At 40.7% G+C, this 24,890-nt stretch overlaps 1 protein-coding gene across 2 annotated transcripts in view; it reads right to left on the bottom strand.

The window, feature by feature from the left end:
• TTLL11 (tubulin tyrosine ligase like 11) overlaps positions 1-24,890 on the bottom strand; it is a 228,934-nt gene that overhangs the window by 158,421 nt on the left and 45,623 nt on the right. Inside the window, exon 3 of one of the 2 annotated variants that reach the window (XM_027614537.2) lies at positions 18,806-18,939. The exons of the other annotated variant lie outside the window; for it this stretch is intronic. Coding sequence (XP_027470338.1) covers positions 18,806-18,939 — 134 coding nt within the window. The remainder of the gene's footprint in view (positions 1-18,805; positions 18,940-24,890) is intronic. 2 annotated transcript variants of the gene reach the window in all.

Here is a 24,890-nt window from a genome sequence, read left to right as displayed (position 1 = left end):
CGATTAGATTAGACAAGAGCATTGGATCAATGTTAATTTCATGATTCTGTGGTTATGAAGGATAATGTTTTATTTAGGAAATACATACGGAAGTGTTTCCGGGTAAAGGGGTATCATGTATGCAACTTACTCTCAAAAAGGGGAGAGGGAGGGCAGGAGGAAGTAAATGTGGTAAAACGCTAACATTTGGGGTTATCTGAGTGAAGGGTGTGTAGAAATTCTTTGTATTATTCTTACCATTTTTCAGTAAGTCTGAAATTACATCAAAATAAAAAGAAAATGGAAGGGGGCCGTCAGGTCCAAAGGGACAGAGAAGCGTTATTACTAGATCTGTTCTAGCCAAACAAATCCTTTTATCCTGGTCTTCAAACTCTTCCAGAAACATGTGGGATGAGTTTCAGAAGGAGGTGGAAGAGGGGGTGTGTGCTTGGGGGAGCAGGAAAGGACGAGAGAATGAGTTCAATAACGAGCTAGAGGATCGGATTACTGCGTCCTGCTCACCCCAAATCTCTCCTCTCCTTTGCTTCCCTGAAACAGCTCCTGCAAAAGGCAATGACACAGAAAAGAAACTGAACAAGAAACAGTCGCAGGGATTACTCCGTTTCTTTGGAGACAAGAAGAGGAGGTACAAGCAAAGCAATTTTCATAATTTCCTTTTGAAACAGGCACTGAAGTCAAGATTGGGGCCCCTATTTCCTGGGAGAAAATTAGACATGTCCTCAAGTGACTAAGGTGACATCACTAAGAACTTTTGCCGAATGAAATGAAAGGACAAAAATTGAAGGGTGAACAATGACCTTTTACTCGATTTGGGAAGCAGGGCTTTCTTCACCTTTAAAACAGTCTCCCAGAAAAATGTTTACCTCTTTCAGTTTTCTTTTTTAAAAGCTTTGCCATTAGAGGGGGGAAAGCACGTCAAGGCAGTGGCTCTCTAATGATCCCATTCATCTCACAATTGCACATAATAAATCAGTACCGCAAAGGAGCAAGATTAGAACAGCTGTGACTTAAAACATTAAATGTATTGGGGGTCAAATTGAAGTTTAGAAAATTAAACAAAAGAGCTTCTACTCTCACAAAGTATTACTGCACAGGGCTGTCTCTGAGGGGAAAAAATATCGAAAGGGGAAAAAAAAAAGTTAACCCAAGTTGGGATACCATTCAGTCAAGGAGAAGTCTTCACTTTTTTCCTCTCCTAAATGATATCTCACCAAATAGTGAGATAATTAGTCTCAAGATTCCATTTTTATGAAAAATTAAAATAAGTCCATTTCCACATTTCCAATAGGCCAGCAACACCCAGAATACTCTGTCTTGGCATTCTTAGCACTGGCTTAAATTTCCATCGAAGACTGAAAAACCTCTCAATATTCATGCGTTTCACACAAATGCCTTTGTGCTGGGCAGTGGGGAGACGGAGATGCCTCTGACCAGGTTCTGCCTCCCCAGGGCCCCCAGTTCAGTAGGGACAACAGAGAAGTAAATGTCCACTCACTGAGGGACACAGTGTGATTCTCATCGCAGCCCTGTGGTGCTATGGGTGAGGAAATTGAGACTCGGAGTAATTAAATCACTTCCCCAACGTACACACTTAGAAAGTAATTTTTAAAAAAGATTTTAACCTCTGGGGCCCATACTGACCCCAAACTCTTGCCTTACTACCTTTCAACTGGGAACATCGGAAAAAAATACTGTGGGAACATTGAAAAAAAGGTACCGTGCTTTGGGGTCCTATAATTGAAGAAAAGCATAGAATTTGGGCCCAGAGGAACTGCCCATGGGTCTGGGTGCAGGGGAGTGGGAGGTGGAGTGGGAGAGGGGGGATCAGAAAACGTCTTCATAGATTTGGTGACATCAACCCTGATGCAGGGAAACCTAATAAGAGTTTGTCAAGTGAACAAGCACAGGAAGAGAATCCCTAGCAAAACAAACAGTCAAGAGATGGAAGAAGGGGCGCCTGGGTGGCTCAGTTGGTTAAGCGACTGCCTTCGGCTCAGGTCACGATCCTGGAGTCCCGGGATCGAGTCCCGCATCGGGCTCCCTGCTCAGCGGGGAGTCTGCTTCTCCCTCTGACCCTCTCCCCTCTCATGCTCTCTCTCTATCTCATTCTCTCTCTCAAATAAATAAATAAAATCTTTAAAAAAAAAAAAAAAGAGATGGAAGAAGGTGCACAGATGTGAATCTTTCTGAATAGGCTTTAGACAGACCCAACAGGAAGGATGTCTTGGTTCTGCCAATACTGGCTAGTCTCAGCCAACCAACCACCCCACAGGACTACTCGGGAAGGAATGTGCAGACGTGGCTTCAGTTACCCTCCTGGGAAGGGGGGAGCAGAGGTGAGGAGACTGCCCCCTTGTAGCCTTCCCTATCTTCACTTCACTATGCCCGGGCTACACTGACCAGGCATTAGCAAGAAGATTGATTACACAAGGCCCTTTGTGCTCCAACTGAAACCCTGGAGCAGAAATCTGTGCAGAATTTTAACTCTAGTGGGGAGTTTTATGGATATCCACGAAAGCTAAATTCACAGAATCGCAAAAGATTAGCGGTGGAAAGGTCCTTAGTGATGCTATACAATCTTCTCTATTTGCAGAGGAAGCACTAAAGCCTCGGGGGACAGGAGAGATGACTTGGCCAGGATTCCATAGCCACTGAAGGGGTGGCGCCAGGATATGGCACCAAAAACACAAGCAACGAAAGCCAAGACCAACAAGTGAGACTACATCAAACTGAAAAGCTTCTGCACAGAAAAGAAACAATCAACAAATTGAAGAGGCAAACTATAGATTGGGAGAAAATATCTGCAAACCATATAGCATATAAGGGGTTAGGACCCACTTTATATGAGGAACTCACACAATTCAATAGAAAAAATTTCAATTAAAAAATGGGCAGAGGACCCACACAGACATTTTTCTGAAGAAGGCATACAAATGGCCAACAGGAACATGAAAGGACTTATCATCAGGGAAATGCAAAGCAAAACCACAATGAGACGTCATGTCACACCTGCTGGTAAGAATGCAAACTGGTGCGGCCACAATGAAAGGTAGTATGGAGGGGTCTCAAAAAAATTAACACTAGAACTGCCAGCAATCCTGCTTCTAGGTATATATCCAAAGGAAATGAAATCACTACCTCTAAGAGATATTTGCGTCCCCACATTTAGTACAGCATTATTCACAATAACCAACACGTAGAAACAAGCTTGGTGTTCACCAACAGATGAAAGGATAAAGAAAATGTGCTGTATATACACAATGGAATGTTATTCAGCCATAAAAAAAGCAAAACAAAAAAGAAGGCAATACTGCCATTTACATAGATGGACCTTGAGGGCATTATGCTAAGTAAAATAAGTCAGAGAAAGACAAATACCCTACGATCTCATTTATATGCGGAATCAAAAAAAAAAAAAGCCTCACACCTAGGAACAGAGAGTGGAATGGTGGTTGCCAGGAGCTGGAAGGTGGGAGAAATGGTCATGGCCAAAGGGTACAAACTTCCGGTTACAAGACGAGTAAGTTCTGGGGATCTGACGTGCAGAAACGGTGACCATAGCTAACAATACTATATTGTGTACTTGAGAGTTGCTAAGAAAGTAGACCTTAAATGTTCTCACCACATGCACAAAAATGTAATTATGTCAGGTGGTGGGGGTATTAACTAACCTTATACCTTATGTGGCAATCACTTCATAATACGTCTGTCAAATCATCACGTTGTACACCTTAGCCTTACACATTACATGTCAATTAGATCTCAGTAGCACTGGGGAAAACAGAAAGGGGGGGGCAGGACTTGAACCCAGACCACCTAACCCCAGTCCAGCCCTTCGTTTCACATTAAAGGACTGCCGAGGGCCGGGATATATGTAACTTGTTTCGTTTCACTGGCACTTGGCACTTCGTAGGTCTCAGGAAATATGCGAACTAAACCAAGCCAGAAATCTGTGTGCACTAGTCATAGCAGAGTCACATGGAACCATGAGCGAGCCTTTCCACCTCTGAACCTCCATGTCCTTATCTGCAAACGAGATAATGATGCTTCCCCAAACTGAGTGAGGATAGCAGAGGTTAGGAAGCTACAAAGATGCCAGTTGTCACCTGGGCCACTGAAAATGACTTCTTAACGAATAGGACCTCAGTATGCTTTCCCAGAGAGGGGCAGCCTCTTGGGCTTCAGATGCTATCATTTTTCCAGTAAACAAATTGATCTGTTAAGCAAGGGACACAAGAGCAGCATGATATATCTAAGCAGGAGGTGAAGTTCTATTTTTGGCAACAAAGAAAACAAAACTTGAAGCAGATGGGGAGGTGGGACCATGGCTCCCACAGTCTCTGCCAACGGCTCTGAATCAACTGCCTTCTTCTGACAGCTGGAGTCCCCGATAGCTTCCGTTTTCGGTCTTTTACTAGTTATGCACCAGAACCCTGGGCCACTGCATCAGCCTCCGGGGGAGGCCACGCTGCATCAACAGAAGACATTCCAAGCTTGCTGCGGAGGGGTAAGCACTCCGTGCATGGCTGCGGGTTGGGCCATCACCAGGGAAAGGGCAGCAGACCAACCACCGTCTCACCGGATGGCATTTTGGTAAGCTCCTTGTGGCCCAAGTCTGGCCCACACACTTATAAAGTGCCAGGCTCTGTCATGCTGATACCCTGGGCCTCAGAGGAGCTAACTTTTTTAGACGGCTAAACTCAGAAGAGGCAAAATTTTTTTAAACCATACCATCTGCGTATTAATTTGCAAATACACCTGAGTTCCTACTATGGGCCAGGCACTGGGATACACACTAGGGACACAGTGATGAGTAGGACCCGTCCGGTCACTCACTGCCCTTGGGGGACTTGGAGTAGGAAAGAAAGATGATTAAACGTGCAGTTGCTGGAGCACCTCGGTGGCTCAGTCGGTTAAGCGTCTGCCTTCGGCTCGGGTCATGATCCCAGGGTCCTGGGATCGAGCCCCCCATTGGGCTCCTTGCTCAGAGGGGAGCCTGGTTTTCCCCTGCCTGCCGTTCCCCCTGCTTGTGCTTGCTCTCTCTCTCTCTCTTTAAAATCTTTAAAAAAAAAAAAAAAAGAAAAAATGCAGTTGCCAAACAGTGAATAGGCTTAAGTGGCAGGAAGAGAGAAAAACAAGGTGCTGTGGAGGACTTGCCCCTGACTTGGGGGGAAGAGTAGGTTTGCAGAGAAAATAAAAGGAAACAGGGGTCTGAAGAATTAGCCAAATGGGTCAGGTGAAAGAAGGCAGCCTTGCAGGTGGGAAAGGGGCACAGAGGATGAAGACGAGTGCTCCGGGCGAAAGGAAAGGCATGTACAAAATGCAGAGGAAAGAGACCGTGCTGCCTAAAAAGTTGAATATGGAAGGGTGTCCTGGAGGAAGGGGTGGAAAATGGTGCCACCTGAGGTTGCAGAGGGGGGCACGGCTCTACAAGGCAGGTGAAGGCATAGAAACTCCATTCTCTGGGCCTGCTATCCAGTGCCCAGAAGTCAGCCAGATCAGCATAGCATCTCTATGCAGGAAAACCATGGGAGTAATCAAGTCACCAGAAGGTTCTCTGACAAGCATGGAATCAGGACAAGGAATATACGCTTCCCACTGCAGGTTTTCTTTCTGCCTTGACTCTGACCCACTTATAACTCCACATTTTCCTAGTTCCTAAACCCAGTGGAGAACATTGTTCTCTGGGGTTTTTGCAAATAATGCACTTCATTCAGCCTCGAGGAGCTGAATCAATAAAAGCTAACTGAGGATGGTAACTGGAGGAAAATGGAAGAACCCCATGCTCGCTGGTTCCCTCCAAGAAACCGCAAAAGATTATTGAACAGGTTTTTGGCTTTATTCACTGAAAAATTCTTCTGCTACGAAATACAAACTCCTTCACCATAATAAATACTGTTTTGATAACAAAACTGTACTTTTCTCAAATACCCAGATGGAAAACCATATGCAAAATAAACTCCAAGGAATTTTTTTATTGGCCATCTGCTAACAGGGGAAAGCAAGCCTGCGTCCTCCTCCCCCCTCACAAAAATTTCCACTGAGAATCCTACTTGCTTCCTGCTAGCGCCACCTGCTGATCATATTTGGGTACCAGTTTTGCAGCCAAATATCAGGAGTGATGTGGATCTTCCCTGTTCTTTGACAAAATAAATATAATCCTAATTAATGTGATAAATAAAATACCTACAAAGTGTCAGGTTTTAGAATGTGTTACAGCTAATCACATGCCCTCCCGCTGTTGAATCAAAAAGTAAAGCCCCCACCCACACCTCTGAAAGCTCACTTCCCAGGCACTCACAAGACACTGTTTAGTCTCATAATTAAGCACACCATTTCTAATAAAGCCTCGTGTTTGGCTTCACCTGTCAAAATGTAAATGCACATATCTTTGAAAACAGCAATTCCACTTGGAGATATCTGTCTGAAGGCAATGCTGGCACAGGTGTATAAAGATGCCTACATATGAGAGGTACAGTACCCGACAACATTATTTGTTGAACCAAAGAAATATGAGAACTACCTATACGTTCATCAATAGGGGAATGACTTTAAAAGTCGTGGTGCGGGCGCCTGGGTGGCTCAGTTGGTTAAGCGACTGCCTTCGGCTCAGGTCATGATCCTGGAGTCCCGGGATCGAGTCCCACATCGGGCTCCCTGCTGGGCGGGGAGCCTGCTTCTCCCTCTGACCCTCTTCCCTCTCGTGCTCTCTATCTTTCATTCTCTCTCTCTCAAATAAATAAATAAAATCTTTAAAAAATAATAAATAAATAAAATAAAAGTCGTGGTGCATCCATACAATAGAGTTCTTTGCAGCAGGGACATGGAAAGATGTGTAAGTGGAGGAAAATGGCAGGCTGAAGAAGAGAACGCACAGCATCATCCTATTTCTTTAAAGAAAAAGAACTGTATGTTACAATGTATATTTGTTCATATGTAGGAAAAAAACTGGAAGGATATACACTAGTGTTTAAATAATTTAATGAGTGGGGGGCGCCTGGGTGGCTCAGTCGGTTAAGCGACTTGCCTTCGGCTCAGGTCATGATCCCGGAGTCCTGGGATCGAGTCCCGCATCGGGCTCCCTGCTCGGCGGGGAGTCTGCTTCTTCCTCTGACCGTCCCCTCTCTCATGCTCTCTCTCTCTGTTTCTCATTCTGTCTCTCTCTCAAATAAATAAAAAATAAAATCTTAAAAAAAAGTCTTTAAAAAATAAATAAATAAATAAATAATCTAATGAGTGGGGATTTTTTTTCTCTTTACATGTCCCTATATTCTTTGAATTCTTAATATGAGTGCATTGTTTTGTATTAAAACAAAAGGTATATTAAAAATAAGAATGCCACATTTGTTTAATCAGGTTCACAGCTAATAAAGCATTTCATCATCAAACGCTCACTGGATGTGCACAATCACTCCGAGGTTCGGATCACTTCCCCACTTAACAGATGGAGAACTGGGGCTGGAGGAAGGGGCTTACTGGAGGTCCCAGGAAGAGTAAGTGATGGGCTGGGCTTTCCAGCAAGCGACTAGGGGAGGGTTTTCATAGTCTCATTCTGCATGTGCCAAGTCCTGAGTCAGCAGATTCTAGGTGAATATCACCTTAGAGACAAAGAAATCCTCCTCTGTATTAGGGAACTACTCAGTTTGAAGTACTTGTGGCATCAGTCAAATGGTCTTTGACAGTTCAGGACTTCCAATGCTCAAACAGGAAGACTCCCTGTCAATCACCTGACCCGCCTCCCATTTTACCGATGAGAGCCTCTCTGAGTAGCTACCGTCAGAAAGCCAACAGTTGGACAACAAGAACTAGCTCCGCTTTCCATCTTCTCCACCAAACCTGCTCCTCCTTCTCTCGGGCTTCTTGGCAAACGGCACCCCCATCAGATTCCTGAAAGCGTCAATTCCGCCTTCTTCCTCACCCCCTCTCTGATCTTTCTCCAACTCCTGTAGCTTCCCCCTTCTAAATATGCCGCATGCCTGACCCTTCTCTGCATAAGACTCCTGTCTTAGTGTCTCAGGACAAGCCTCCGCATCTCTGCCACCTTTCCAAGCGGAGCATCCTTTCCACAGGTCTCACTCCTCTGCCCTCCCCAATCCTGTCTATACTTCACCAGAGGTAACCACATTCTTCCCCATCCCCTACCTAACCCTCTCATGGCTTCCTCCTGTTAACCTGGCATTCAAGGCCCTCCCGGACCTGGCCTCTACTTCTCTAACTTTACCTACTGTCAAACCCTCTTCTTTTAAACTCTAATAACATCAAACTCCTTATCATTCAAATATGTCACACCATTTCACATCTATGCACCTTTGCACAAGCTACTGGTTTGGGCTGGAATGCTCTTCTTTGGTTAGTCTACAAGGCAAGCTCATTGTTTCAAAATCAAATCAGGTGTCACCTCTACCAGGAAGCCTTTTCTTCCTGATGAGACGAACCCTCTCACCACCAGCAAAGTTTTACTCCTTTCTCTAGAATAGTTCTGGACCTTATCCACACATCTATTCAAATATCCTCCCACAGTATAGCACAGAAAGTTAAAGTATTGATTCTGGAGCTAGTCTTCCAAGCTGTGTTACCTTGACAAAATCACTTAACCTCTCTGTGCCTCACTTTCCTCTCCTATGAATAATAGAAGAACCCTATTTGGATCGCTGAAGAATTTTAAATTAGGCAATCCAGGTAAAAAATACTCAGTAAGTGTTGCATTGTTATTGTTACAAAATCATTCATTCAGAGGACTTCCATTTCCAGCCAAGATGTACTGACAGAAACTTGATTTATCTGCCCATCTGAAGCAACCACAAAATAGAATGCATTAAGAATGGTTTTGGAGGCACTGGACATCAGGCAGCAAAGGACAATGATTCCTGAGAGATGTGAGCCCTGTGACTGCCCCAGTTTACTGCCCAGAGAAAGATTCCAGCCCAACAGATCCCCTAAGCTGAGGAAATGAAGTTGTCAGTCAGGGTGACTAAGATAGCTCGTGTTCTCAAGATGGACTACTGGAGAGGAGATTTCTTCACAAAGAGAGGACCCTGGAGATCCACAGAGGCTCTCCCATTAGTATTTACCTGAGTACAAATCAGTGAGTGATTCTGAGGAAACTACCTGAGGCCAAGGAAAGAACCACCCAAAAAGACTAGAGGTAGCAATGCCAGATGCCCACACACAGCCTGGAATAGTATCCGTTCTCACCAGCAAAACTAGAAAACACCATGGTTCATGGAGCATCAGGTGAAGTACACATAAGATTCTTGCCTCAGTAGTAAGGAATAATTTGGTTAGACTGGCCACTGTTCCAGTGGTGCCTGCCTTTAAAAACAAGACCCAAATCTAATTCCACATAACTTAATTGGATCCCATAACAAAGTTCAAGAATATTTGTAGGAATACAAAAATGGACAAATTCATTGAAGGACAAACTACCAAGGCTCATTCAAGAAGAAATAGAAAACATAAATAGCCTATATCTGTTAAAGAAATTGAAATTTTAGTTAAAACCCTCCCAGAAAGAACCATCGGGTCCACATGACTTCACTGGTGAGTTTTACCAAATATTTAAGAAAGAAATAATGCCAATTCTACATACTCTTTCAGAAAATTAAAGAGTAGAGAATACTTCCAACTCCTTCTATGTGACTAGCATTACCCTGATAGCAAAACCAGGCAAAGATATTGTAAAAAAAAAAAAAAAAAACACTACAGACTATCCCTCATGAATATAGATGCAAGCATTCTTAAAAATTTTTTAGAAAATCAAATCCAACAATATATAAAGAGGATAACATATGACAAGTGAGATTTATCTAAGGAATGAAATGCAATTTTATTTGATACTTAAAAATCAATCAATATTATTTGTCCTATTAATAAGCTAAAAAAAGAAAATCCATATGATCATCTCAATAGACTCAAGAAAAGTATGTAACAAAATCCAACACCCATTTCTAATTAAAAAAAAAAAAATCCATGGAAACAAGGAACAGAAAGGAACTTCATCAATCTAATAAAGAGCATCTACAAGAAATCTACAAGTAACCCATACTTAATGATGAAAAACTAAAGACTTATCCCCAAAGATCAGGAACAAGTCTAGAACGTCTTCTCTCATCACTTCTATTCAACATTATATGGAGGTTCTAGCCAATGCAATAAGGTAAGAAAAAGAAATAAAGGGCTGATTGGAAAGTAAGAAATCATGAGGACATGAGAGTCTATACAGAAAATCCAGTGGAATCTACAAAATAAGCTACTGAAACTACTGAGTTTAGCAAGGTTTCAGGACACAAGATCAGTATATAAAAGTCAATTGTATTTCTACATACTCCAACAACTAGATATTGAAGTTTAAAAATACAACATTGCCAATCTATCAAAAATTTGAAATACTTAGGAATAAGCTTGACAAAAGATGTGAAAAACCTATGCACTAAAAACTAAAAGACATTGCCCAATGAAATTAAAGAAGACCTAAATAAAAGGAGAGATATATATCACATTACATATAAAATAAAAGGAGAGATGTATATTATATATCAGAAACTCAATGCTGTTAAGAAGTTGATTTTACCTAAAGTGAAACGTAGACTCAATGCAATTCTAATCAAAATCCCAGCAGGCTCTCTCGTAAATTGACAAGCTGATTCTAAAATTCATATGGCAGATCAAAAGACTATAATAGCCTAGACAACTCTGAAAAAAATGACAAAAGTTGGAGGACTTATATTACCTGATCTTAAGACTTATTGGAAAGCTACAGTGACAGACAGTGAGGTATTAGCATAAAAATAGACAAATACATCAATGGAATAGAATAGAGAATTCAGAAACACCCACACATACTTGAGCAACTATTTTCAACATAAATGCAAATGCAATTTGGGAGAGAAAGGTTAGTATGCTCATCAAATGTTTCTGAAATAAGTGGATGTCTATGTCCAAAAAAAGTTAACTTCAATCCATACCTCACACCACATTCAAAAATTAACTCAAACAAATCATAGATCTAAACTTAAAACTATAAAATTTCTAGACAAAAACATAAAATATCTTTGTGAATTTTGGTTAGGTCAAGGTTCTTATGTATAACACCAAAAGCATGATTCATAAAAGAGCAAATTGATAAATTGGACTTCATCAGAATGAAAAATTTGATCTTCAAAAGACATGGTTGAGACAATGAAAAGACAAGGCACAGACTGGAAGAAAATATTTGTAATTGATACATCTGATAAATACCTATATTCAAAATACATAAAGAACTCTTGAAACTCAATAATACGAATACTCAATTTTTTAAATGGACACCAGATATAAATTTATTTCATTAAAGAATGCATTTGAAAAATATTTTTTAAATAAAGAATTTAAAAAAGAATGCATTTGGATGGCAAAGCACATGAAAAGATGTTCAACATCATTAATAACGAGGGAAATACAAACTACATAATAAGAAAAGGCTACACACCTATTAGAACAGCTAAAATTGAAAAGACTGACTACTACCAAGTGTTGGCAAGAATGTGGGAGAACTAAAATGCTTATACATGGCTGAAGGGAATATAAAATGACACAACCACTTTGGAAAACAATTTGTACTTTCTTTAATATCAAATATACACCTACTATATGATCCAGACACTCCATTCTTAAGTGTTTACTCAAGAGAAATGAAATCATATGTCCACACAGAGACTCAGACATGGATACTCATAGTATCTTTATTTGTAATAGGCCAAAACTGGAATCAATCTAAATATCCAGCAGCAGCTGAAGGTATAAGCAAACTGTGGTATATACATTCAATGGAATACTCCTCAATAATAAACCTACATGAATTATTGATGAATACTATAACCTGGAAGAATCCCAAAATAATTATATTGAGTGAAAGAAGCCAGGACCAAAAAAAAATTTTTTGAAAGAAAAAATAAGAGTACCTGCTATATTATTTCATTTATATAAAATTTTACAAAGTGCAAACTAGTCTTGATAAAAAGCAGATCCATAGTTGCCTTGTGATGGGAGGTAGAGGGCAGGGAAAGAAAGAAAGGAAGGATTACAAAGGGACATGAGGAAACATTTTGATGTGATGGATATGTTCATTATCTTGATTGTGGTAACAGTTTCATGGATTTTTACATATATCAAAACATATCAAACCGCACACTTGAAATATTTGCGGTTTATTGTACTTCAATTATATCTTAACTAAAGCTTTTTTTAAAAAAGTATGAGACAAATAGGCTATCCACATAGTCTCAAAATATGTCCCCACAAGATACTTACAAAGGAAAAATGGTAACTTTTTATGGAGAAACCTAACAGAAACTACCTTAACTAAGTGATCAAAGTTAACATCACCAGAAATAAGACATCCTGACATCATGTACCTCCTGATACGCTGCATTGAGAAGGTCACAACATCACTTTGTAGTATTCTTATGAAAAATGTGTAATCTGAATCTAATCATGAAAAAATCAGACAAAACCAAATTGAGGGACATTCTAAAAAAATAAACTGACCAGTACTCTTCAAAAGAGTCAAGGTCATGAAAGACAAAGGTAGGTTGGAGAACTGTTACAACTCAGAGGAGACTAAGGGGAAATGACAACTAAATGCAATGAGTAAACATGGAGTGGATCCTGAACCAGGAAAAAAAGACATTAGCAGGACAATATAGAAATGCAAATAAGGTGCATAGATTATTAATTAATATTATATCAATGTTAATTTCCCAGCTTCAGTAATTGTATAAGATGTTAACATTAGGGGAAGCTAAATGAAGAGAACATGGGCGCTCTTTCTGTATACTATTTTTGCAATTTTTGTAAGTAATTATTTCAAAACAGTTTCAAAACTGAATGTAAAATAAAGACATTTTCAAACAAAAGCTGGGAGAACAGCAGATCTGTACTATAAAAAAATATGTTTAAAAAAATTCTTCAAGTTGAAGGAAAATAATTCCCAGATGGAATCCAAGAGCTACTTGAAGGAATGGAGAATACTGGAAATGTAAATATACAGGTGAGTATACTAGACAAATATACTCATTTTTCAGTTTCTTTATAAGATAATTGACTTTTCAATGCAAAAATAAAAACACTGAATTGTGGGGTTTATAACACAGAAGCAAACTATATGATAATACCATAGAGGATGAAGATGGGCAAAGAGGTATACCGTTGTGAAGCACATACACTTTACTTCAAGTATGTAATACTTAAATGTATATGTGACAAGTTAAAGATGTATTGTAAACCCTAGATTGATTCTAGGGCTAAGACAAAAATTAAAAACATTTTTAAAGAGGCATAGCTGGTAAGCCTAAAGAGGAGATAAAATAAAACACTAAAGATACTCAAGTAATCTAAACATATAGAATAAATAGTAAAGGCATAGGAAGATGGTATACTTGAAGCCAATAATATTGATGATCGCATTAATTTAAGTGGGCCAAGCATACCAATTAAACGGCAGGGATTGTCAAACTGGATAAAAGATCATAACCCAATTACACGATGTCAACAAGAAGCAATCTTTAAAAATGCAAATAGGATAAAAGTAAAAGAATGGTAAAAAGATATACCATGCAAATACTAAACCAAAAGAAGCTGGAGGTACTGTATTAATATCAAAAAGAGTAGATTTCAGGACAAGAAAAGTTACCTTCTAATGGAGTCAAATCATCAAGCTAACAACAACTTCAAAAATACAGGAAGCAAAAACAGACATAACTAAAAAAAAAAAAAAAAAAAAAAGACAATCCACAATGAGATTTGGAAATTTAACATACCCTCTCAGTAACTGACTGAATAAGTCAGCAGTAAATTAGTAAGGAATATGTGAACAGTACCAAGTACCAACTTGACCTAATTGACATTTATCAGATGCCACACCAACAACTCCAGAATACATATTATTTTCAAGTACACATGAAACAGTCATCAACATAAACTATAGGGGCATCTGGGGGGTGCAGGCAGTTAAGTGTCCGTCTCTTGGTTTTGGCTCAGGTCATGACTGCATGGTCGTGAGATCGAGCCCTGCATTGGGCTCCATGCTCAGTGCTGAGTCTGCTTGGGATTCTCTCTCCCTCTCCCTCTGCTTTTCCCACTTGTGCGCTCTCTCTCTCTCTCTAAATAAATAAATCCTTTTTTAAAAAAATATAAATAATATATGGGCCATAAGATGACTTTCAACAAATTTAAAGGGACTAAGATAATACTGAATATATTCTCTGATGTCAACAAAATTAAATTATAAATCAGTAACAAAGAATACTTGGGACAGTTCCAAAATTATTAATAAACCCAACAACCCATTTCTAAGTAACCTATGGGTCAAAGAAATCTCAAGGGAAATTAGACAACATTTTTGTTAAGTGGTAATGAAAATATAATATACAAAAATTTCTGAGATGCTTTAATGTTTAAAAATCAATCAACTGAATTAGGTTCGTCCTTAAAAAGTTAGAGAAAGATGAGAAAATTAAACCCAAAAGAAGTAGAAATCAATGATATAGAAAATGGCCAAACAATACAGGAAAACAACAAAATCATAAGTTGGTTCTTTGAAAAGATCAACAAAATTAATAAACCTGCAGCTAGGTTGATATAAAAAGAAAGAGAAAGAGAGAAGGAAGGAAGGAAGGTAGGCAGGCAAAGAAAGAAAAAGAAAACACAAATTACCAATATCAGCAATGAAATGGGGAGATCACCACATATCTCATAGACATTAAAAAATAAGGAAATACTGTTTTTCAAAACTTTCATCAGTAAATTGGACAACCCAGATAAAATGGATTAATTCCTTGAAAGAACAAATTACCTATATGTATTAAAAAATTAATTCGTAATTTAAAATGTTCCCAGAAAGAAAGCTCCATGCCCAAATACCTTCAATAGTGTATTCTATCAAGCATTTAAGAAAGAAATACCAATCTTATACAAAATTTTCAAAACAGTAAAGAAATATTTGCTAACTCATTTAATAAGGATTGCCTGATACAAAGACCAAAGACATCACACACCATTTTCTCTCATGAACAATGACACAAAAATTCCTAAGTATCAGCAAATACAGTTTAGCAGTATTTAAAAAGGATAATATAACCATATAAGATTTATAACAGGAATGCAAAGTTAGCTTAATATTTAAAATATGAATTGGTGGTTCATCGTATTATCAAAATAAAGAGAAAAATCATACCATCTTAACAGATGCTGAAAAGCATTTGACAAGATTGAGCACCCATTCATGATGAAAAACTTCTGCAAACTATAGAAGACACCTTCCTCAACCTGATAAAGGCCATCTATGAACAACCTATGGCTAACATCACATATAACATGATAAGACGTATGCTTTCCCCCAACATTGAGAACAAGGCAAAGATGTCCACTCTAATTACTTCTAATTCAATGTTGTATTGGAGATCCTAGCCCAGTGCAGTTTAATAAGAAAAAATAAAATAAATAAAAGGCATGTAAGATTAGAAAGAAAGAAACAAAATATATTAATTCACAAGTGAATTAATTGTATACCTAGAAAATCCTAACAAATCTACAAAAAAAGAACTTGTAGAACTAATAAGGGAATTGAGCAAGGTCACATAAGTTCAAAGTAATAAGTCAGTTGGATGTCTATATACTAGCAACAAACAATAGGAAAATGAAATTCAAAAAATATCATTTACAATAGCATAAAAAAACAAAACTTCTTAGGGAAGTCTTGTACTCTGAAAGCTATAAATCATTACTGAGACAAATTAAGGAAGATATAAATAAATGGAGATAAAAGTTATGGATTAGATGAGTCGACACTGTTAAGATGTCCACTGTCTCCAAACCGATCTGTAGATTCAAAGCAATCCCAATCAAAGTCCCAGTGGGCTTCTTTGTAGAAATGGGCAAACTGGTTAAAAAACTGATACGGAAATGCAATAGCCCTATAATAACCAAAACAATTATGATGATAAACAAAGTGGGAAGACTTGCACTACGTGATTTCCAGACTGACTCCGACTTAGAGTAACCAAGATAAAATGCGGTAGTAGCGTAAAAGTAAACATATAGATGAATGCAACAAAACAGACTCCAGAAACAGACCAAACACATGCAGTCAACTGGTTTTCAACAAGGTTGCCAAGCTAATTAATTCAATGAGGGAAACAATCATCCTTACAACAAAAGGCACTGAACAACTGAATATCCCTATGGAACAAAGTAAACTTCAACACTGATCTTATGCCATACACAGAAATTAAGTTGAAATGAATCATAAACCTAAATGTAGACACTAAAACTAACAAACCCCTAGAAAAAAACAGTACAAAATCTTCACCACCTTTAATTGGGCAAAGATGCTATAGGTATCACACAAAAGCACAAACTATAAAAGAAAAAAATGGTAAGTTCAACTTCACCAAAATTAAAAACTTTTGTTCCTCAAACGGCAGAGTTAAAACATGAAAAGTTAAGAGGGAGAAAATATTCACAATACACATACAAATGACTTGTACACAGAATATATAAGGAAACTACAACTTAAAAATAAAATGCCCAGAGAAATGAGCAAAAGTTTGTACACATAACAAAAGAAGATATTTGAATGGTCCAAAGGCATATGAAAAGATGCTCAACATCTGGTCATAGGGGAGATGTTATTTAAAACCATAGAGAGATACAACTACGTATCTCCCAGAATGTCTAAGGTTCAAAAAACTAACAATACAAGGCTTGGTGATGATGTGGAGCAAAGAGAACTCTCACACACTGCTGGTGAGGGTGTACAACCACGCTGGAAAACAAGTTCAGCAAGTTCTTATAAGTTAAACATACATATACCATGTGATCCAAAAATTCCACTCGTAGGTATTACCCAAGGGAAATGAAAACATATAACTACATAATGATTTGCATGTGATCAGTCATGGCAGTTTTATTTATAAAATCCCCAAACTGGGGATGGCCCAAATGCCCATCAAGTGGGAAATGGATAAGCAAATTCATACAATGGAATATTACTCACCAATAAAAATACAAATGGCCAATACATACAACAAATATGGATGAATCTCAAAAATATAATTCTGAAAGAAAAACAAAGACTAACAGGCAAAACGAATCTCTAATGAGAACACAGACCAGCGGTTACCTGGGCTGGGGGAGTTGCGGGAATGGCCTGCAAGGAGGACAGAGGAACTTGGGGGTTGACGGAGAAGTTCTCACATATCTGATGTTGAAGGCACAGTTGGTAGGTATCTCATTTAAATTCACAGGATAGTTAGATATAGAGTTGTGGAAATGGGACAGAAAGATATTCCACAAAGGGACAAGGACATGAGCAGAGCCACAGAAGTGAGAAATTGAGGGGTGAGTATGGGGAGCGGCTCAGAGTTTATTTTTTAAAATTAACTTTATTGAAGCATAATTTGCATGAATAAAATGCATCCATTTTAGGTTAATAATTGGATGAATTTCAAGAAATGTACAAACTCATGTGACCACCATCCCATTGAGAGCTTCCTTTTAAAAAATTACCACTTCAAGCTTTTTTGTGCCTACTAAATCATCATTTTATTACAAGTTTTATCATTTAATATTAAAACCAAAACAACACGCAGGCAATAAGACAGCTTATAAAAAGCATAGGCCTTGGGGTGACAGGGTGGCTCAGTGGGTTAAGTGTCTGCCTTCAGCTCAGGTCATGATCTCAGGGTCCTGGGATCCAGCCTCGTACCGGGTTCCCTGCTCAGCAGGGAGTCTCTTTCTCCCTTTGCCCCTCCCCCTGTTTGTATTTTCTCTCTGTCTCTCTCTCTCTCTCTCTCTCTCTCTCTCTGTCTCTGTCTCTCTCTCTCTCAAACAAATAAATAAAATCTTTTAAAAAAATCCATAGGTCTTGAAATCAGCTCTAGGTTTAAATTCCACTTCTCCAGCAAGTCACCTTGCTTATCAAAGTCTGTTTCCTCATCCACAAAATGGGATTAATAATAAAATCAACTTGACAAGATTGCTGTGAGGATTGAAAGAAATAACGTTAAGCTTCTGGCACAATGCCTGAAACACAGTAGGACCAATAAATGGTATTAATCCTATCACATCACAATAAGATGGGCATTTGTTATATAGTTACCCTCAGAGGTATGTATGCACCATGGAACCCACTGGCAAAGGCTTTGAAGGGGTCCCAAATGAAAAATGGCAATCCTCAATTCAGTTTCCCTACTGGTACTGTTTCACAATCAGTGGTGAAGGCTCCAAAGTATTTCATGCTCAAACATTTTGCTTTGATATGGAATGGGCGATTTGAAAATTGATTCTGGAGCAGATTTAAAGCAGAACACCTAAAAGGTCCCCCCACCCCACCTCCACAGTGTGTCAGACCTCCTCCCTAGCCTTAAAACGGAGCCCGACCTCCCACATTTCATACCACAGGATGAAGGGGAGACCACACCCTAGATTCACCCAAACAGTCCCAATCTGCTGGAGGGCTCAATCACCTGCTCCAGCCCTATCTCCCTCGCTTTCCAAACATCAGTTCCATGACCCCGCTCCCAATATCAGCCTCAGGCCAGACGCACTTTTTAGTTTACCTACCTGTCACCCTGCCTATTCAACTGCAAGCTCCTTGATCACTGCCAACACTCACCGTGTACTGCTGAGACACTCCCTTGGCTAGCCGCAGCTTCCTGGGGACCCCCCCACCCCAGGTCCCAGCACACAGGACCCAGGACCCCAGCTCTCAGGACACAGTCACAACCATAACATAATTCAAGGGTCACGGGGATGGAGTGCCATCTACCTGAGCAACAAAGAGCTGGAACTCGTCAGGCAGAATCCATGAGCGAGGATAGAAGTTGTACTCCTCAGGAAAGAGATTCTGCATGATTCTCACGGCTCTGCTCAGAGTAATTTTACGCACCATCTCCGTCATGCCTGGGGAGAAGAGAAGCTGTGAGGTTTGAACAGCAGTGGGCCGCTAGCTATAAAACAGCCATCATCAGGGGACTTTCAAAACCACCCACCCGACATATTCGCTTTTGCAGACAGGATAAAAAAAGGTAGCTGTTCCCCACAGCAGTGACTCATGGTTTGGAAAGACCTACCAAATTAATGAAAAACTTGAGGTAATAGATGGATAGTTTTTTCCCCTTATGAAAATGAAGCATCAACTGGAAGGAATGGGTTTCCACTAGTTCATTAATCCATTCTTTGTCAGTCTCCTCGATAGTGGATAAAGAGAAGCATTTACATCTTGCACTTAAAACTTAATATCCTCCTTAATTTGGGGCCACCATCCATAATTCTAGGACTGCTTCCATCTTATACCCTTGAGAATATCATCTACTGGACTCTGCTTACATTACGAGAAGCTTAATTAAGTTGCTTTGCTTTAATCTTCCATGAGTATTCAAGGTATAAAATAGAAAAATATACAGCTTTCAGCATAAAATCTGTCTCCTTGAAATAAGGACAGAAAGTAGAAAGGATATCATAGCATAATTTATAGTTTAGGGGGAGAAAAATGCAATCTGTAGGAGTTCTTCAGTTCTAAGTACTGACACTAACATTGATCAGACCTCATTAATTTGCCCAGAGGGGATTAAAATGACTCACTTATAAAACATTTTGAAAGAATGGTGGCTTTTTTTTTTCTTGTAGCATCTTTAGGAACTCTGACAAGAGAAGAAACTGGGTCTATACCTTAGCAAATTTTCAGCAAATAGGTAAAAATTCTTTTAAGTTTTAGCATGCTTATCTCTTAAGGCAAATATCACCACTGAAAATGGAGACTAGAAATGGCCTTCACCCTGGGACAGGCAACACAGTTCCATCCCTGACACTAGGAACTGGCTTAGCGAAGTTATTTTTTACAGAAAGCACAAAGTTTCATGTCAGCTTGGCATGTCCGAATTATCACACATTCCAAATGGACACAATCAGAACGAACGAGATTTCTCGAAATTCCCATGTTCAGGAAGTGAAGGGTGAACATTTTGAGAATGAAGGTTTTAATAACCTATTTCTTGCTTCCCTCGGCATATTAAAAAGCGCAATAAATCCAAAGATTGCAGATTCAAGATGTCAATGCCCAGCTTCTTGGTTCTTGTTTAGGATAGAGAGAAGGATTAAATAAGAAATAAAGGAGCTTGAAAAGCACTAATAAACTGTGCTCTGATGTGAACTCTTCAATATTAAAGAAAACTCACTGAGAACATTGTTCTGAGCTTCCTAAGAAATAAGTACGAGCCCAGAAAATTCTAGCTGTTTCCTTTTAGTCCCCTCCAAAATTAGAATTTTTGAGTCATAAACACTGCAGCCGAACACCAAATACACAAAACAAAAACTTCAACTGTTTTTGAGGGTTTTTCCTTTTCTTTGACAACAGTTTGTTATCATACTAGACTAAAACGCTTCATAACTGACTATAATACAGCACCTTACATCAAATAGATAAAGCCTCCTGACCGTTGTGGTACTTTCTACACTTTTAATGGCCTTGTGACAGGGGAAGTTTCTCTTTCAGAAACCCCCCAGCAGGTCGGACAGACTCACACAACACAGACAGAAGTGCTATGAGTACAGAAGTGTGGTTTGAATGCTCCAGAAAAGCCTTGTGGAAATCAATGTCCAGGGGTGCCTGGGGGGCTCAGTCGGTTAAGTGTCTGACTCTTGATTTCGGCTCAGGTCATGATCCCAGGGTCGTGAGATGCAGCCCTGCGTCAGGCTCCACACTGGGCATGGAGCCCACTTGAGATTTTCTCTCTCCCTCTCCCTCTGCCCCTCCCCTGCACTCTCTCCCTCTCTAAAAAAAAAGAAAAGAAAAAAATCAATTTCCGGCAAATTGAGTACATAATCATTTGAAACCTGCGATGGCTCCTACTGTAATGTGGATCCTAAGTCCCCCCACCAGCTGACAGATCTGCTCCCAAGTCTGCTTTTGTGCCAGTCTCCAGGTAGTTCTCTACTGAAAACAGCCAACTTTGGAAGCACCCTACAATCCAACGGCTACTTTCCCCAGACAGTTCAGTTCTGACCCACAGTCTCTGGACGACTCGCCCCTCCTCTACCTAAATACCTGTCTCCAGGAGGCACCCAGTGTCGACCTCCCTCAATCCACTCACCACCAAAACCTTGGTTCCTCCACCATATCTCCGACCCCTCCCTCCACCCCATGTGGAAGCTGCTGGCGTCTGGGCTTCTGGTGGTGGCTCAGAGACAGATGTGGGGAGTGTCTTCGGCTCTCACGGGAATAGCTGGGTTTCTAGCTGAGCCAGAACAGACGTTCCCAAGCAAATAGGGGAAAAGAGAGGTCACTGCCAGGCTCTGCTGGCTCTAGACTTTACCTCCCTTCTCCAAGGAACTGCAGCACCTGACCCTCCCTGGGACGCCTGCCCTAGGCTCTGGGACACACTCTGACCTGAGCTGGAAGCTCTAGGTCCAACCATCAGCTCCCTGCCCACCGAGATTGAGAATAAGGCAATCTTTGACCCTGACTTTGTACTCCAATTAGATAAGGAGGATTTCAGCATCTTTCTGAGGCTTTCTGATTGCTTTGTCCCCAGGTTTTGGTAATCTGTCTTTTGCTCCTGGTGCCTGAGTAGCTGCCTTGGCAATGCCTTTGCTTTGTTCCTACCAGTGTTCCTCCTCTGTTCCACCCAAGACTACCCAGCAAGGGCTGGGTCCTCCTGCTTGGGACCTGAGCCCTGTGCCTGCCCTCCCACTGCCTACTTAAGAGGTTCTTTTGAGGCTCACTGCCTACCTGGGGTTCCCAGCAGGTCTTTCTCCAGATGTCCCTATGGTGGCAGGTCCCCTCTCAACTGGGAAAACACTCTAACTCAGGTGGGAGCTTCCCACACCAAGAACTTGCCTCCAGTCACTCCTGGGCCTGGTTCTTCTCTCTGCTACACTGGAGTCTCGAGGCCTGGTAGATCTCAACCCCTGTGAAGCTACACAAGAGGGTACCAGTCTGATCCTTAGGCTTGCCCACACAGACCTATTTAACCCAATTTAAAACAAAAACAAAACAAAATCTGAGCTATTTCGGGAGTACTGTTCAATCCAAATATCATTGACAACAATAATTCTTGGCAAAACACATTCCAACCACCCAACGACAAATAATTTCTTCCAGATGCACCCTCTTTTCTCTGTTCGCAGTGCCGCTGATGAGTTCATCTTTTGCCTGGCTCCTCTTAGCTCTACCTCTGTCTCCTGCCTCCGCCCTTCCACCCACCTCCAACGCATCCCTCTGGGGGGCCTTCTGAAAATGCAAGCTGGCCCATGTCGCTCTCTGGCCTAACAATTTCTCAGTGGCTCCCATGACCTTCCGACTATAAGGATGCTATCCTTCAGTCCCTGCTTATCACCCATCCACAGCCCCTCTCACACCTGACCCTTTCTGACCATCCATAGGCCACTTGCCCTTTGCTGAATGAGCAACCTGCTCTAAACATTCTAGGTCTCTGCACCAACTCTATTCCTGCATTTTGCAGGGAGGTCAGGCCCGTCCAGCCCTGGAGCCTCAGTTCGCATGTTCTCCTGGGTCTCCCGCCCTGTCTGCCCCCCAAGCAGATCTAGGTTAGGTCATGTGCCCTCGTTCCAAACCACCCGGGCACCCCAGATTTCCTCTGTCTGGCACTTATTTTGTATTTGACTTCTCTCCCTACACGCCTTTCTCCTTGTCTCTCTATCTTCTCCGACACAGCCGGGTGCTCGACCGCAAGCAGCCCGGGACCTTCCTGGCTGGGGCCCTTTCCCTCTCTGCCAGAACATCCCCTCCCCACCCCTGCCATGTGCTGTCATACATCTCAGACCCTGAAAGTCAGCAAAAAACTGTCGCTTGTGAGCTGAGAATTGACAGTTTGGGACTTTCCTAAAGCAAAAACATATCCAAATCAGATTATTTTTATAGAAAGTCTTAATTCATCATGTTAAGACATAATAACACATCTTGGAGGACCTCGTCATAGAAAAGTGGCTAAAATCTAATGTGCTGACACAAACAAAATAAATCGCTTCCATATGCATCTCCAAAAGTTTTCAGTTTATTCAGCATGTGATGCATTTACAGTTGCCTGCCACATCCAGTAGAACTTACTCTATATCAAATACAGTGCGTACAAGATGCACTGCTAGAATAACGGGATACCGGAGCGACAGAAGATAAGCCTGGACCCAAACTAGAGCCAAAGGACAGACCCTTCTGAAATCACGTCATAGTTAAGAACTGCTGTCTTCCATAGGGAGAGGGTATAGCCACACTGTGTCTCTGCCTAGAGATTCGAGAGCCTGCTTTTTCATTAGAACTAATTAATTGTCGTTGGTAAGGTGGAAAATTACATGTTCCAGTCACGGGCACATGGAATATGGGATAGAGCGAACTTGTTTCTTTGGAATGAATATTTTTATATCACCTTTAATGAAACTGGTCCTTTGAGGGTATTTTTCTCTAATTTGTGTTCCAAAAGGAGAGCTAGGACTGTGACTTTTTTTCCTACTCTCAGCCACGAGATGAGGCACAAGCAAACAGGGGGAAACATAAGTGAAGCCTCATTTGAGGATTCATGTCTTAGGAACTCTGCCCTCATTCAAAGAACTGTTCTCTTCCAAATTACCTTCTCCCAGTATCCCGGTAAGTCCTTTGAGTGACATCAAAAAGTCACCTTTTATGAGCAGCAAGATAGAAAAGAATAGTTATCCCATTGAACTGTATGCAAGAACCCAGGCTACCAGAAGCCTTCTTGTTCTCCAACAGAACCCTCCCTCATCTCTAACTGTGGGTTAATTCTCTAGCTCTGTTCCCCCGGAAACCAATAAAGGTAGAAAGTTAGCTGCGTTCCTAGACAACAAAGCATACGGTTGAAATGATCCCTGATTGGCAAATTGCATAAATACCTGGTAGGAAGCCATAGCCCCAGGCTTTCCTGATGTAATGATTCTCCTAACTCAGCACGACCCTGCCGGGGACCTTGGAAGCTATGCTTTGGAGGAGCTACGTGAGATAAGGCCCTTGAGGCATGTCTAAGCCAAGACAGACCTACATCCACCAATGTAGCTGTTGTCTCCTTACACCTAAGCTGATTTCACTTGAGGGGTTAGACTAGCCTTTGGCACCCTCACAAAGACACCACTGGAGAGAAATGCCCAACATTGACCGGCTGGCAGGCCGTGTTTCCTGCCCTATACCCTTTTAAGTGAATCTGAGCCAGGTGAGGCCCATGGTAGCCTGAATGCTTAACTGAACCTCCCTAGTGGACATGGCGTAACTCACCAGCGTATCATGTATGGCTACTGGTTTTTCCGAGACTTGTTTTCTTAAAGACATGGCATAGAATGCCAAAGAGTAAATTTTTTTTTAAGTAAACTCTATGCACACCATGGGGCTCAAACTCCTGACCCTGAGATCAACAGTCACATGCTCTCCCAGTTGAGCCAACAGGCACCCCAGAAAAAGGGTAAATGCAGTCTCCTTTTAAAAATAAGCATAAATGATATCACGCTAGAAGAAAACACCTTGTATTCAGGCAACCACACTCTGACTGCAACCATGTAAAAATGATACAAAAATGTGGTTAAGGTTTGGGAGGAAATCTAGAAATATTCACATTGTCTTGTTAAATGAGGGATGGGATTCAGGGTGATGCTCTTTTTAAACAAATTCTTTACTATTGTATTATAATATGGTTTGTACATGTTATGTTAAAATTTCTGAATATAAGAGAAAGACCCTTTGGCTGCGATCGCCACCCCCTCCTGACCAAATGTTCCTTCCTCTCTGAGCACACCCACTCACCTTAACCACCCTCCTCACTGAGCCATTAAAAACAATGAATAGCAATCCATAGCAGAAGAGGGAGGCAGAGATTAAAAATAAAATGGAAAGG

This window comes from Zalophus californianus, chromosome 13 (assembly GCF_009762305.2).
Source record: "Zalophus californianus isolate mZalCal1 chromosome 13, mZalCal1.pri.v2, whole genome shotgun sequence".
Taxonomy (NCBI): Eukaryota; Metazoa; Chordata; class Mammalia; order Carnivora; family Otariidae; genus Zalophus; species Zalophus californianus.
This window is presented reverse-complemented; position numbering and strand designations above follow the sequence as displayed.